This window comes from Neofelis nebulosa, chromosome 1 (assembly GCF_028018385.1).
Source record: "Neofelis nebulosa isolate mNeoNeb1 chromosome 1, mNeoNeb1.pri, whole genome shotgun sequence".
Taxonomy (NCBI): Eukaryota; Metazoa; Chordata; class Mammalia; order Carnivora; family Felidae; genus Neofelis; species Neofelis nebulosa.
The window spans coordinates 67,609,591-67,625,999 of NC_080782.1; the positions used below are offsets into that span (position 1 = coordinate 67,609,591).

Consider the following 16,409-nt stretch of genomic DNA (forward strand, 5'->3'; position numbering starts at 1 on the left):
AGAAAAACTATGCTGAGTTCTGGCATTGGGGGGAAAAGCATGTCTCCGACAGGAGTTCTTTCAGGGTGGTTGTACATTTCAATTTTTAGATTTCAAATGCTTTAGTAGGGTTAGCACAGTAGTACAGGCACATCAGACCAGTCCCACTACACTGAGGGTGGGGGCAACAAGGGCACCTGCCTCTCCCTTTCCACCTGCTTTTGCACTCATCGGATTTGCGAAAGGAGCTCACAAGAGTCTCACCCGACTCTACCCTCCGTGGATTAAGGCTGCTAGACGCGGGGTACGGTCGCCCCGCCGGGATCCGCTGCAGCTCGGGCCCCTTGCCACTGCCAGGGAGGCGCAAGTCGGGCCGCTGACCGGGTGTGGCGCTGGTGGCGGAGCGCGGGTGGGGCGGGCGGGGCGGGGCGAGGGGCCGCGCGGGGAGCTGGCCGCGTCAACTAGCGCCGGTCCCGCCCGCCTCCCGCCTCCGCCCCCGCCCCCGCCCCAGTCTTCGCGCTCAGCCCCGGCATTAGGAGCAGCCCGGGCGGCGGTGCGAACGGCCTCGCCATGTCTGCGGCCGCGCGCGAGAGATTCGACCGGTTTCTGAAGGAGAAGAACTGCATGACCGACCTTTTGGCCAAGCTCGAGGCCAAGACCGGCGTGAACAGGAGATACATCGCGCTCGGTGGGTGCGGGGTCGCCGCCGCCTGCTGGGCCCCGGGAGCAGCTGCTGCACCAGCTGCAGGGGAAGCGAGCGGGAAGGGGGTTCGGAGGTCTGTGACAGACGGGGCGAGAGGCATCCTAGGGGCCGTCTGGCCGCCCGGGAAGGCTTGGGGCCAGAGACCCCGCCGGGGCGCCCGGGATGCGGCGGCGAGGGGGGGGGGGGGCGCTGGCCTGTGTCCGCGGCCCGGTGGCGGAGCGCCCGGGGAGCGGGGAGGGCTGGCGCTGACGTGTCTGTCCCCGCGGCCGACTGCCGTGTCCCAGAGGCCTTGCGCAGGCTAGGCTCGGGATGGCAGGGGCCTCCTGCGGGAGGGCGCGCGGGCACGCTCCTAACACTGTCCGTGGAGCTCAGTACAGAGAAGGGTGTCCCCGGGAGGGGAGGGGCCGCGGGCAGGCGAAGGAGTCGGGGCCTCTCTGGATCCTCTGTGGAGCCGGGTTCCCTGGGCTACTGCGCGGTACGGCGGGGGAGCCCTGTGGAGGGAGAGCACGAGGAACGGCTCGAAGGTAGGGGCTGCCTGGTTATCCCCAGACTCACTGCAAAGCCCGCAAAGGCGCGGGCCCCACCTTACGGCGGTTTGTTTTTCTAGATCGCCTATACTCGGCCAAGCCTTGCGGTGTGGGCGGGGGCTGTCCGGCTTAGCGCTTCTTGTCCCACAAGACCCACTTCTCTCCTCATCCTCATGTCTCCAGGTGTCATTGGGCTGGTGGCTTTGTATCTGATGTTCGGTTATGGAGCTTCTCTCCTCTGCAACTTGATAGGATTTGGCTATCCGGCCTACGTCTCGTAAGTGGCTCCCCCTCAACCCTCCTTTCCTCCTCTTCCTCCCCATCCCCCATCCAGGGCTGCCCTAGTTACTAACACATACGCATTTTCCTGGGAGAGCGGTCAGTGCACCAGAAGGTAGTAACTGCTTAAGGTTACACATTTTAGAGCCTTAACTTGATGCCTGATCTCCTGATGACTAGCCGAAATGCTTATTTCATCAGATTATGTTGGCAGGGTGGGTGCCTTCTAATGGATGCACAAATGGAAAGCGTTACAACAAAGTCGTCCTGCCTTAACTGGTGGGGAGATCTTAACTGGGTACAGAAAGCTGATTCCTTCTCCTTAACAATTATTTAAATGGATATTTCTCCTTATATGTATGTGCACAGACAGTAAAACCCCATCAAATGGGACTTCCCTAATTCAGAATTAATGTTAATGCAGAAACTGGGGAGACTTTTGCTTTCATGATTTTGAAAAGACTGGCTACTTCTTACAGGCAAATGGAAAACACCCTAGGATAAAAATAAAAACAACCTTATAAAATGCATTCCTAATATAGATCCTTGGTTGTAGAAATGACTCATTTATATAATTAAGCTTAAAAACGTATCTGAATTTATTACTACTTGAGGTTTTCACCCTACAATGGTTATTTTGAAAATATTCTATCTACAATTTTATTTTTTCATTCATTCAAATAGGAATTCTTCCCCACAAATGAATTGTTTTACTCTACACCACTACCCGAGAAAGCTGGTGGGTTTTGCTTTCGTTGAATTGGTCTCTGCAACTTTTCTCGCCTATAGAGATAAAGGAAAACATTTAGTCTGGGAGGCTAAGACACAGATAAACACATGTATTACATCTTGAGTCTATTACAGGGCAGGCTAGAATTTAATATATGACTAGAAAGAAGGAAACATGTTTTGGAAGTTAGTTCTGATTTGAACAATTAAATTGAAGTGACATAAGTAGTTGCTGTATTAGTTGGGTGCATATCCTTAGTAGCACTCCGTGAAGTCTGGCCATATTAGGATACTACTTGCTTATGAATTTGGAGGTCCTGTTGTCATGTTGAGAAAAGCGTTTACCCTTATCCGGTATTACCTGCTAAAGCACCATTGAGGTTGCATATGTATACCAAAAGATTGTGAAGGGCAGACCAGGAAAACTGGTGTGACTTTCAGATCAGTGAGAAAAAGTATAAGAATAAAAGTTTTCCAAAAATGTAATCTACTGAGAATATGGTGTAGGTGTATATAGAAAGTTTGTAGGCAACACTGATTATAAAAATGGTTTGTGGGCACCTTGGTACCTCAGTCGGTTAAGCTTCTGTCTTGATTTTGGCTCAGGTCATGATCTCATGGCTTTTTGAGATCCAGCCCAGCGTTGGGCTCTATACTGAACTTGCAAAGCCTGCTTAGGATTCCCTCTCTGCCCCTACCCTGCTTATGCACACTGTTTCTCTCTAAATAAATAGATAAACTTTAAAAAAAGCCTTGTACCACATGTCTATGATAACAGACAAAGTAACATAAATGTATGTTCCTTCTGATTGTGTATTCTACTTGCAAGAGTTTTTTCTTTTAAATTTTTTCAATGTTTATTTTGAGAGAGAGAGAAAGAGAGAGGAACAAGTGGGGGAGGGGCAGAGAGAAGGAGAGACAGAATTCCAAGCAGGCTCCACACCATCAGTGCAGAACCTGATGTGGGGCTCGAACTCACAAACCCATGAGATCATGACCTAAGCCGAAATCAAGAGTCAGATAGATGCTCAATGGACTAAGCCGCCCATGTGCCCCAAGAGTTTCTTTAATAAAAAAGAGTTTGAAGCATTTTTCAGGTTTGTAGTTCAGAGGTTATTGATTATATTTTGAATAAATCTTGGGTGGCATTTTAGTAACTGTCTAGCTACTTGAATTATTTTGAACTAGCAAGGAATACAGACTTTTGGAAATACTGAAGGATAAAAAACTTTTCCACATCAGTACCATTTGGTACATAATCCTGTGAGAAACATAACCTTCTCTGTTGATGCGATGAGATCGCTGGTGTGGGCTTTAGTCAAGTAAAAATCTGTTTCTAGGTGGGCTATGTATATTCAGATATGTGCGGTACTCTACATGACTAAAGGTGCAGACAGAATTCAAGTATGTTTCTCCTTGACCTGAAGTGGATTAATTCCAGCAGGAACCTCATTTTCAGTCATATTTTAAAGCAAGTCAATTTCAGGTTTTTTAAAAAAATCATTTGTTTGTAGTCATTTATTCATTTTCTGCATAGTCAGCTGAATAGTATTGGCTCTTTTTACCTCCAAGAAACCAAATGCTCTTGTCTATTGCTCATAATTCTGTGAAATGATAGAGACAGTCATATTTCTGAGTGGGTCAGGTGGGTGGGTTTTATATATTTAGAATTAACTCTATTCACTGAGTATACTTTCCTTTCTATTTGAATATTCTGAGGTAAAGTGACATTTGTAGGACACCTTACTAGGGGTTGGAAAAGTGCTAAAAATCTAATAAAGGGAATTTCATGAAAAATTCAGGAAACAATGAGCATCTCTAGAGTGGTATTTATTCATAGGATGCTTCCTTTTTGTAGACGCAACTCTTTTACCTATAAAATAAAGATAAGATTCTCTGACCATAAGGAAATTAAGTGAATATTGCTCTCTGTGGGTATTTGGACTTTTCTCTAAAACAATGGTTCTCAGCCTTAGATGCCCATTGGAGTTATCTGAGGAGCCTTCAGAAGTGCTGAGGCCTAGTCCCAACCTCCAGAGATTCTGGTGTATTGGTCTGGGATGCAGCCTGGGTTTGGGGGATTCAGGCTCGTTGGTCTTTTACAATTTGTAAAGGATTCTAATGTCAGCCAATGTTGAGAACGTGTGATGTACAGCAGCAGCAATCTGTGCTTGTTACACTTGAAAATGGGGTACAAGGGAGAGAAAAATGGCCTGCTGACCCTGGGCCCCACCTGGCCTCTGCTTTGTCAAGGTGATGTGGAACTGTGTGCATAGTACAAAGCACACAGACCCCCCTGTGAGTAAAATTCAGGCAGTCAATGTTAAACATTAGTCTAATCAAGTTTGTTCATCGCTTAAGCAGTGTAATTGTGTAATTGCCAGAAACCCCTTGAAAATGGTGTTATTGGTGGCACCCAAATCAGTGTTAGTTAAAATGTGGGGCACCTGGGTGGCTCAATCGGTTAAGCTTCCTACTCTTGATTTTGGCTCAGGTCATGCTCTCATAGTTTCGTGAGTTCGAGCCCCATGTTGGGCTCTGTGCTGACCCTGAAGAGCCTGCTTGGGATTCTCTCTCTCCCTCTCTTTCTGCTCCTCCCCAGCTCATGCTCTGTCTCTCTCAAAATAAACTTAAAACAATTATTTTAAAAAATGTGATCTGTGATCCCTTTCCCTTTAATAGTTCTCCTTGCCTCTTATAATTCTCCCTGTGCTCCCCAGCCAGAGTTATTCTAAACAATATGGGTTCATCTATTTAGCAAAAGTCAAATCCAGCCACATGCCAGGCACTGTGGCAACACTTGAGATACACAATGGGCTGAGGTCTACATGCTCTCCATTCTCTTTGAATGAACGGTCTACCTACATGCACTACAATAAATAAAGTAGTGACACAGTGTGGTAAGTAAGCCCTGTGAAGAAAATTGACAGGGAGCTGGGGTAGGGGATTGCGGGATGGACCCCCTTTCCGTATTTATGTGAGATACCATCTGAGTTAAGGCTTGAGGAATGAGAAAGTGCCAGGCCAGCCAAGAGCAGAGCCAGGCCGAGGGAGCAGCGTGTGCCAGGAACGGCGCCTTGGACGCTCTGAGCGGGAAGAAAGGTGAGATCAACCCAGAGAGGTGCAGGTGCCATCAGGCAAGGCTGGTGGCCGGTTAATAAGTGTAGTTTTTATTCCTGGTAGTTTGTAAGGAGTTGGCAGGTTTTCTGATTGCCTTGGATGGGTTTTAAATAGGGGGTGACATGAGGGACGCCTGGGTGGCTCAGTCAGTTAAGCTTCCAACTCTTGATCTCTGCTCAGGTAATGACCTCACAGTTTGTGAGTTTGAGCCCCGCATCAGGCTCTGTGCTAATGGTGCAGAGTCCTCTTGGGATTCTGTCACTCCTCTCTGCTTATCCCCTGCTTATGCTCGCTCTCAAAATAAAGAAAGAAACATAAAACAAAACAATTTAGGGGGTGACATGATATGATTTACATTTTAAGGTCATTTTGGCTACTGTGATCTCTGGAAGGAATTAGCCATCCTACAAAACTCTTGCCAGTCTCCGCCTTTCTCACCTTCAGCTTTTGCTTCCACTATTTCCTCTCTTCTCCCTCCATCGTAGGGAGGCCCACAGATTGTATGTAATGGTCAGCACTGGGCTTAGAGGCTGCAGGGCACAGAAATAAAATTTGGAAAAGCTCATATGGCTTCATTGCTTATCCTGTGACTCACCACCTTGGGAAAGCTGTGGGTGGGACCCTGGCATTACCTGGCTTCAGGTGAGGTTGTGGCATGTTGGAACAGATAGCTGGAGGCCTGGCTCCTGGAGGGGCAGTTAGTGCCTTATGAGGTATCCCCTTCCTACCGGTTACTCTTTAAAAAAAAATTTTTTTTTAACGTTTATTTTTGAGAGAGAGTGGCAAAGCATGAGCAGGGGAGGAGGAGAGAGAGAGAGAGATAAAGAATCCGAAGCAGGCCCCAGGCTCCGAGCTGTTTGTCAGCACAGAGCCCGACGTGGGGCTCAAACCCACGAACTGCGAGACCATGACCTGAGCCGAAGTTGGACACTCAACCGGCTGAGCCATCCAGGCGCCCCCTACTGGTTACTCTTACTTTCTGGTACATCATTTCCGTATGTTTCCAGACTTTTTGACCACACTGTACAGGCACTTTGAAATCTAATTCCAGCCTTCTCATTGTCAAGAGCTATTGACAGAATTGCTGTCATCTCTTTATTCATTCTATTCCTGAGAAGAGAAGGCAGACCACTGCATTGTAGGAACTCTGTTATTAAGGTAGACCCACCCCCATGCCCATTTTTTTGCCAAGATATAATTCACATGCAGCCTTTTTAAAGTGTACAATTCAGTGTTTAGTATACTCATAAAGTTGTGCAATCCTCACTGCTATCTAATTCCAAGACATTTTCATCACCCTCAAAAAGAAACTGGATCCATTAGCATTCACACCCTATTTCTCCTCTGCCCCAGTCTCCAGAAACCACTTACAATTTTCTGTCTCTATGGATCTGCTTGTTCTGGACTTTTCATATAAATGGAATCCTGTAATATATGGCCTTTTGTTCCTGGTGCAGCCTTGCTTTTGTTTGGCGAGAGGGCAGAAGGAGGGATGAAGGGAGGGAGAAGGAGAGTAGTGGGGCAGGGGGAATCTTAAAGAAGCTCCATGCCTAGCACGGAGCCTGATGCAGAGCTTGATCTCATGACCAAGGAATCATGACCTGAGCCAAAGTCAAGAGTTGGATGTAACAGACTGAACCACCCGGGTGCCCCAGTACAGCCCTGCTTTTAGTGGCATTGCACAAATAAGAGTCTTTCTGAAAGATGCCCTATGAGCGTGTGCTATGCTGCACCCTCACATGCAGAGTCTGTTGCCAGAGACCTAAGGTAGCCCTCACCAGGGGTCCTCGAGTGGGTGCTAGTCTTGTCCCTGCTTCTTTGTTCAAATGGAATTATGAGGGAAAGTCTAATGACTTTCTTTCCTCTTTAAAAAAAAATTTTTTTTAACGTTTATTTTTGAGACAGAGGGAGACAGAGCGTGAGTGGGGCAGGGGCAAAGAGAGAGGGAGACACAGAATCTGAAACAGGGTCCAGGCTCTGAGCTGTCAGCACAGAGCCCAATGTGGGGCTCGAACCCACAAACTGTGAGATCATGACCTAAGCCTAAGTCGGATGCTCAACCGACTGAGCAGCCCAGGCGCCCCTAATGACTTTATTTTCTATTTTTGCTTTTGTCCTGCAGAGAAAGGAAAGGAGGAGAGTTTGCTTTCTATCCTACTCAGCAACTTAAAAAAAATTCCACAAAAATGTCTATTAACTTTTATTTTTATTTCATTTTTTCATAAAGATCAGGCTACCACCTTCCTGGGACTATCAGAGTTGGGCCTTAGAGATCAAGCATGTAATCTAATTCCTTTGGTTTTCTTTTCTTTCTTTTTTTTTTTAAACCCCAGCATAAGGCTTTGAACTCATGACTCTGAGATCAAGACCTGAGCTGAGATCAAGAGTCTGATGCCTAATGAGCTGAGCTACCTAGGTGCCCCTAATTCCTTTAGTTTTCAAATGATCCAGGCACAGAGAGGTAGAGTATGTTTCTGAAGTTCACACAGGGGCCAGTCTTGGTCTGGAACCCTCAGCTACTACGCAGGAATGTGAAAGCACCTTGAGGCATATTTTAGTACCAGACTCGAAAAGATTAAATATGTTTAGAGTCCAGCATTTTGATGACTGTATACAGTCTAATGTTTGGCAACACTTTTGAAATCTCATGCCCATTTCAGTGATGTGTGATTCTATCTCCTGTGTCCTCACCAGCACATTAAAAAAAATTTTTTTAATGTTTATTTTTGAGAGCGAGCGCAAGAGCACAGAGCAGGGGAGGGGGAGAGACAGAGAGAGAGTGAGACACAGAATCCGAAGCAGGCTCAGGCTGTGAGCTGTCCACACAGAGCCTGATGTGGGGCTCAAACCCACAAACTGTGAGATCATGACCTGACCTGAAGTCGGATGCTTAACTGACTGAGCCACCCAAGTACTCCATACCAGCCCATTTTAAACTGTGCCACCAATACAAACAATGTTACTGCTTTTAGCTCTTTGCATAGCTGAATACCTGTGTAGCACTTCATTTAATAGATACTTACATCCCTATTTAAGTGCCTTACAAATGTAGCTCATTTAATCCTTATGGCAACCCTCTGATGTAAATACTATGTTCCCATTTTACAGATAAGGAAACAGAGAAAGAAGTAACTTGATCAGGGTCTCACAATTAGTAGATGGTAAAGTGTATTTAAACCCAGGGAGCCTGGGTGGCTCAACCGTAGAGCATAAGACTCTTAATCTTGTGGGTCATGAGTTTAAGCCCCAGATTGGGCATAGAGCTTGCTTACTTACTTACTAACAACAAACCCAGAGCCCATGTTTTTAAGTTTTATGTTACAATGCTTTCCATGTGGCTCTTCAACTGTCTCAGATACATGCCATGCCCTATGCAGAGATGAAAATTGAACTGTTGATGTAAACTTTTTCTTTTCTCAGTTTGACATAGTCAATACACTGTCTTGATGCAGTGTATTTTTCCTCTCTCAAATAGGGGACTGCCCCCCCCCCACCCCCCAACCAAGTCATCTATCTGCACACATAGGCATTTGCAGTGTTTTGGGAACATGAGTTAGAATGTATTAGAAATAACTAACAAGTTATTTCTCTTGTTATGTATCATTGATTTACAACAGCAGTGACATAACTAGTTATTTGCAGAGACTTGCTCTCTTTTACCAGGGCAAGCCCCTATGAGGATGGCACACTGAATTGCATTTCCTGAGAGAATGTGGCCTTGCCTTTAGTTCTGTGTCAGGAGGCAGAGAATCTTTAGGAGGAGATGTTTGGGGGTGACTCCTATGCGGTAAGATCGAAAAGGGGATGGTGTGTAGGGGGGTGATATTTGGGAAAGACACTGTCAGAGTAACCACAAGAGTTGTAATACAGTTAACCAGAAGTAAAGAGGCTACTGCCTCTTCTTAGCTAATGATTCACAGCAGACAAAGTGCGGGAGCATAGTTTACAGAGGACTCAGATCAACTCATTCAAGATTTGCAGTGGCAGCCTCCTGTAACAGAGGTGTTCTCCGAAGGAGCATTGGAGGAAGTTGTCTTGGTATGACTGGCAGTTGAGCACCACTTTCTGTTTCGGAAAACAAAGTCCACTGACGCAAAGTGAGGCTTCCCTAATGGTGCTGGAGGATGTGTACTTGTGGTTCTCTTCTGAGACTCATTAGTAAGGGGGGTGTTTGTTTTCTTGGGTGCTTCCCCCCAAAAAAAAAACTTGTAATTATGGTTTGTTTCTTTTTTACTCTTGGGAACTTGGGGGCAGATACACTTTCTCCTAAGCTGCTTACGTTCCTATTACACTAGCTTTTCTCTCTACAACTGTAAGCTCTGTGCTGGAGTGCTGAAGAGCAGAGTGGCGAATGCCCACACTTTGACTCCTCTGGGTAGTGTGAAGCTCAGGTGGTGTTCTGGCCAACGGTGCACTTGGCTCCATTACTGGCATTGTGTGAATTTTGCCTTCAGCATCCTGAGATGTCAGATGTTTAAGTTTTATCAGCTTTTTATTGGTTGAGTTTTCACTTAGTATTACTGCTAATATTGCTGAGCTATTTTAAGATGGAATTGTGGAGAAACTAAAAATGTAATAAAATATCCTTATAATCGCATGTCACTATTTTTGTAGGCAATTACAGCCAGAATTTTAGATTAGGTTAGGTTAGGATTCCCCCCATCTCCCTTGCCTGTACCATAGAGAAAGGAAGGTCTTAAGGAGCAAATAAGATGAATGATTTAAATTACTTACTCATGATATACTTTCTGGGCTCTTAAGCAGTCGTGAGGAGAGATCTCATTCCTAATGTTCTGTTCTAGAATGCTCCCTGTGAATTTTAATGAAAATGTTTTCCTATTTTTGAGGGCCCTAGAGATGTGGTTTATTTGTCCTCTGCCTTCATCCAACTCATCTTGGAGTTCTCTTTTTCAAGACTGACTCTGAATGAGGAGTCCATTTCCAACTTCATTTCCTCTTATGGTATTTAAAACAACTAGAAATACATATGGGACATTCTAAGGTATTGGTGACTGTTGACAACATTACCAATTAGTTAATTTTGAGGAACAATGAATTAATTTAGAATTGGAAAGCAGTTTCAAAAAGTCACGAAATGGCTTTTTGTAGCAATTGAAATATAAGTGGGGCCTGTAGAAACCTCTTCTGACTTTGGTCTGTGGCTAGCACACTCTTCTGGTTCTTGGGAGTAGAGCTTATCAGTCCCTCTCAGTCACATGACCACTATATTTATCCTGCAGCCTCCGAGAGTTATGCCAGGTGATCTGGTGAAGGGATCACTTACATGTCAGAGGTAACTCGAGGCTGCTATCTGCCTATCTTGATGTGGCCTTCTTTTGTCTAGGAAAGGTCAGTTTAGATCATTCTTGTCCAGGTTGTGAGCGTACTTGAGCCTAAGTTAAACTTGATGATACTATACTTGACATAGACATTACATTTATAGAACCATTCATTTTATTGACAAAGGGTTGTTCCAGTAGGATTTGCATCTGCTGTTTTATTGCTTTAGGCATACATTTTTTTTAACTATCAAATAGTTTAGCACATTAAGCTTTTTTTTTCTTTTTTTTTTTTTTCCTTCAAGCAGGGAAAGAATGATCTTTTATTTTTTAATTTTTTTTCAATATATGAAATTTATTGTCAAATTGGTTTCCATACAACACCCAGTAGCACATTAAGCTTTGAGTAATAAAATGTTAGCTAGTTTAGGTCCTAGAGATCAAGCTGCTGGGGCAAGAGCTACCTTTTACAGATTTGGAAACTAAGGCCACAAACAAGTTACTGGACTTGGGTTATGGGTTTGTTGGGGCAAAGCCAGGGGTAGTCGTAGGGATGCCTGAATTCTCTGGCCTGCACACTTTAACATTCCTCATGTTTTATATTTGACTGTAACTGAATATTTCATTTTGCATTAAAAAACAAAATGGTGGGAAGTTGGTAAATAAGATCATTGTAATTAAACACCAAACTATTTGACGACTGAATGACTACTTTTGTTTATTATTTTATTATTAGTCTCCCTTGGAGATGTTTTATAGACTCATCTAAAATGTATTTGCCTGTGAATTTAGCCTATTTATGTATTTCATTAAGTCGGTCATTTTATATAGGAGAACAAACACCATATTAAAGAGTAAAGGAGTTTGATATATTTTCGTTGTTCTTGTACAGTAACCTTAGAAGATAGTTTCTACATATTTAGGATGCATACCTAGCTACCTATCATATCTTTTTTCTTTCTTTCTTTTTTTTTTTTCGAATAGGGGAGGAGGGCTGGCTTGATATAAATCGTAATAAGCAAATGGAGTTTTTCATGTGTTCTGTTTTCTTCCATTAGTTTCTCTAGCTCTGTACAGGAGCCTCTCTCTTGCTTTGAGAGCACAACTGCTCTACAGTGGAAAACAACTAACTCTGAGTGCCATGGCTTCTTACCTTCTTTTCTTCCATGAAGAAGAAAAATGTTTTTATTAGCATGGAAACAAACTAGTGTTTATGTCTTAAAATACGTAATTTTTCCTTCTAATTTGATGCACTGTATGTGTCAAATAAGATTTGCAGTGGCATTCTCCTCAACCAAGGTAATAAGAAATTAGTAAACCTTTTTGAGCTCTCAGGAGTTCCTAAATCACACTCTCTGATAAATTAACACAGCAGAAGTAGTCTCATGCATAGTGGGTGCTGTGTATGGTCACGTTATATGTTTGCCTTATCAAAAAGGATTATAAACATTATGGTCCGTATTCTTCATACTTAGGCTTCAAATAATCTACCTTGAACTCGGGAATATTTGCTATTAAATAAAATTTACCATGTTAGAGATAAAACAAACCAAGTGGAATCGAGGCAGATTTCTTTCTGTTCTTTACCAACAGCATATCTCAAGGCTGTTTATTTTATTATAGGTTGTTTTATTAACTGTTTTTTTTTTTGATTCACTGTCAGTCTGGTGATATAATTGACTCATTAAAATTAAACTTCCATGGATGGATACAATTGGTTTTAGTAGTAAAGCCAGTGCTTTGAAGAAATATATTATTTAATTTTATGTCATTTGGCTAATCTGAATTGTAGTGGCCAAGTTACATATGAACCATGTACCATTCAGGTGGTGTATACCTGAATTTCTTTGGTGTGAGTGATCAGAAGCATATGTATATAGACCTGATAATTACTAGCTGTATTAACTCTTGGGCAAATCAGATTAACTTTCATAAAGGTCAATTTTCTTGAGTAAAAGGGGTGGATAGTATATGTCAAACACTTGGCACAGAATCTAGCATTCAGTAAGTGCTTAATTAAGGGTGGTTACTTTTACTAATCTACAAAGAGGAAAACTAATCATTGTTGTGATGAACTCTAGGTCATTGAGCTTTTAAATGATTAAGGAAGGACCTCCTTTCATTAATTTTCATTAATTTTTTCCACTTAACTTTTTTGGGTCCTTAAGACATTATTATTCCAAGAGCAAAAAAGTACAATAAGAGTTTGTTCTTCCAGGTTTGTAAATATCTGGTATGGCTGATGGTTTTCTTCTGTTATGGTACAGTGGTGTGCATGTTCCTAAGCACTGGGTGTCATTTTAACAATTTTAAAATCTTAAATCCCATTTTTTACTTTTTGTTTCTGTTAAGATTTCCAGTTTCCCATAACTCTGCCTCCATAACCCTCCTTCATAAGACCCTTCCCCAATCACACATATGCTCCTTAATTAGCAGGGGAACTATTTTTTGACTGTTGGCTTTTGGTCCTTGAGTCTGTTTTGGCCCCAAGGGCTTTAATTACAATGTCAGTTGCATTCTTGGTGCTCAGTATATATACTTGCATCTGAATGAATCTGTCACTGATTTTCTGTGGTGGATTACCATATGAGGCAGGGAATATCTTAGGTTCTCTGAATAATGACTCAGATTTTGAGGGAGAGAATACTGGTAGCCCAAGATTACCTCTGTGCAAACTTTGTTTTCTTTACACATGTTTCTCTTTCTCTCTCTCTCTCTTTTTTTTTTTTTTTTGAGAGAGAGAAAGAGAGAGAGGGCACAAGTGAGCAAGAGGCAGAAAGAGAGAGAATCCCAGGAGGGGCAGAGAGAGAGAGAGAGAGAGAGAAGCAGGGCTCACCCAATGCGGGGCTTGTGCTCACCATGATGTGAGACTCGAACTCATGAACCGTGAGATCATGACCTGAGCTGAAGTCAGATGCTTGACTGAGCCACCCAGGGACCCTCTTTACACATGTTTAATGCTATCCTTTCACTATCCTTCATTCCTGCCCTTGCTTTTAGAAAACAGCAATAAAGGTGTAAACAAACTGATGGGACGTGGAAGGGTGAAGGCAGCCGGTACCAGTCACTGGAGGAGCCCAGTGGTCTGGCCAGTGGGTTCTGTGCATATCAGTACCAATCCAATACCAATGTAAAGAATTTTGGCCCATGAACCTTCACACCATGGGCCTGAAAAATGTTTTCACCAGTGTCTGAGTTTGTTCCCATTGACCTGCCAATGGGATTTGGGCATTTCAGCTCTTTACTCTCTATAGCATTGGGATTTGGAGAGTGAAGTGTAATTAAAATCCATGGGTAATTCTTTAATCTCCTTTTAGCCTTATTAACAATGCTGTTAACCCTCTACCAGCTGTACTTAGCCAGAAGGACTAAGCTTTTTTTACTCTCTTGCCTCCCAATAATAATAATAATAATAATATTAAATTATTACCACATTATAAGTACTATCTATTAAGGTTATATTTAATGAGAGCTTACTTGGTTCAAGTCACTGATTCCAAGTGCTTTGCATGTAATCATTTAATCTTCATAACAGCATGATCAGGTTTATCATTCCTTCTTGACAAATGAGGAAACTAAGGCCCAGAATAACTTGCTCAAGGTCATGTGCCTAGTAAGTGCTGGAACAGGGATACAAGGTGCATGCCAAGGGTGGTGAAGTGATGCAAAGCCAGATGAGCATTGGGAAGGAATGGAGGGAAAAGCCAGGCTATTCCATCATCCAGAGTAATAATTTTTCAAAATGTTGATATATTTTGAGAGACAGAAAGCACATGCACATGCGCGAGCAGAGGAGGAACAGAGAAAGAGAGAGAGAGAATCCCAAGCAGGCTCTGTGTTGTCAGTGGCAGAACCTGACATGGGACTCGAAATCATGACCTGAGCTGAAATCACAAGTCAGATGCTTAACCAACTGAGCCCCAGGCACCCTGTAATTAATAAATTTTTGATAGTTTGCTTTTTTGAAATAGAAAATTAGAATGAGTCCATTCCATGTGTTGGACTACAGGACTCTCTCCTGATCATTGTTAGAGAGCTTGTAAGAAAACCATGAGCTGTTTCCTCAAGAGAGAAATTAAATGAATATGCCTGATGTTCACTTCAGTGTTTAACAAAGCCCTAAAGAGACAGTTAGTCCCATAGGAGGAAGTAGTTCTAGAAAGCCTGGTGTTTATTTTTTTCTCCCACATAGAAATATTTTTCCTTTCTCTTGTTATAAAAATATTGTACAGGCTCATTACAAAGACCTTAAAAAAGTGAAATTCTGCAGTCCCAATGCCCAGGATTAACTTTACACAATTTGAAATGTATGCTTCTGGATACCATTCTTGGTCTATAAACACATAGAAATAGATGTCCATGTCTCTTTTTTTTCAAAACACAAAGTTATCTACTTTTTACATTCAACATTGTAGCTTGGACATCTTTCTTTGTTAATATCCTTTTTAAAGACTTCAGAATATTTCATTGTATGGATATACCAAAATGTATTTACACAGCCCATTGCTGCCCTTAAAAAACCTGTAGACACATACTTCATAATATTTTATTTTCATTGAAATTACTTTAATATCAGTCTTTTCTCTTTGAACTTCATATGTTGGTCTATATAATATAGAACATGAACAGTTTGTCTCTAAGACAGCTTCTAACTCAACATTCTACAATTTCTAATTCTGCTCTGTGAATTTTTAGAACTGCTAACCCCTCCCATGTATAGTATTGACAGCCATCTTCTGGACCTTAGCCCTGTTTCTGCTGCTCACCCAGGCCTTATTTCTTTTTTGCCCCTTGCTTGAGGTAGACCAAGCTCTGCCCCTGGAACATGGTAGGTGGCTGAGGAGAGAGAGAACAAAGAAGCCCGTAGAACCAAGCCCAAGTGACCAGGCTTTGGATCAGTGGTGGGAATATGGCAGTGAGTCTGCAGAGAGCAATCTAAGACCATGGTGTCTGTCTTTTGTGAATGTGTAGTTCTAAACCCAGGTTTAGTGTCTGTGGTATGGCTAACATAGCTCACTTAAGGGCAAGGGCACATTGAGAATAAATAAGACAATGGCCCAGGCCTGTGGGGAGAGTGGTTGGAATTGTTGCCAGCTGTCTTTGGGATAGTTCCAGAACTCCTCTGGGGTTTAGCTAGAGATCGAAAAGCCCCGGGGGAGGTTGATATTCTAGCCAACGTAATAGAGGACTTTTAGACTGGTTCTTAAAATTTTAGCAAAAGAGTTTTGTTTAGGAGATGTTTTTATCTTGAATTCTTTTACAAGTTTGAGAATGCTCAGGTGAGCGTTCTACATTATCTTAGAGTGACTCATCCTAATTGTAGCAAAGATATCATTCAGTTTGCCTTCTCTGTCTAACTCTTCTTCTCTCCTGGCCTCTTGTTTGTTGTGGGAAAGGGGTAACCTACCCTTTGGCTACAAATCCATCATTTGGGTTTTCTTTCCTGGAAAAGATATGCAGAGGTGGTGCTGAGACTGAAACTTTGACCAATAGTTCTGAAACTTGGCTCAGCCTTAGGATCACCTGCACAACTTTCTAAAGCTTAAAGCTCTACATGCCAGAGTCTGAATCACTAGGTCTGAAAAGAACCCAGGCGTGTATGTTTAACTAGTTCTGTAGGTGGTTATGGATCATCATCTAAGTTTGAGAAACAGTGGACTAGGGCACCAACTCAGAACATGTCCTGTTCACTTCTGATAGCCTCCCTTCCCTCCCCACCTCTGCCTGTCCCCCCTCAGGTAAGCAGGTTGGAGGGTGGAAGGGTTCTCTAAGGATCTGGGCCTTGCGACTGAC

The 16,409-nt window shown here is 43.0% G+C and overlaps 1 protein-coding gene across 1 annotated transcript in view; it reads left to right on the forward strand.

Annotated features, from left to right (window-relative positions):
• The first annotated feature begins 476 nt into the window (after window positions 1-476).
• The window catches only part of REEP5 (receptor accessory protein 5), a 37,095-nt gene continuing 21,162 nt past the window's right edge, over window positions 477-16,409 (forward strand). Inside the window, exons 1-2 of the mRNA XM_058724921.1 lie at window positions 477-667; window positions 1,393-1,486. Coding sequence (XP_058580904.1) covers window positions 550-667; window positions 1,393-1,486 — 212 coding nt within the window. The 5' untranslated portion in view covers window positions 477-549. The remainder of the gene's footprint in view (window positions 668-1,392; window positions 1,487-16,409) is intronic.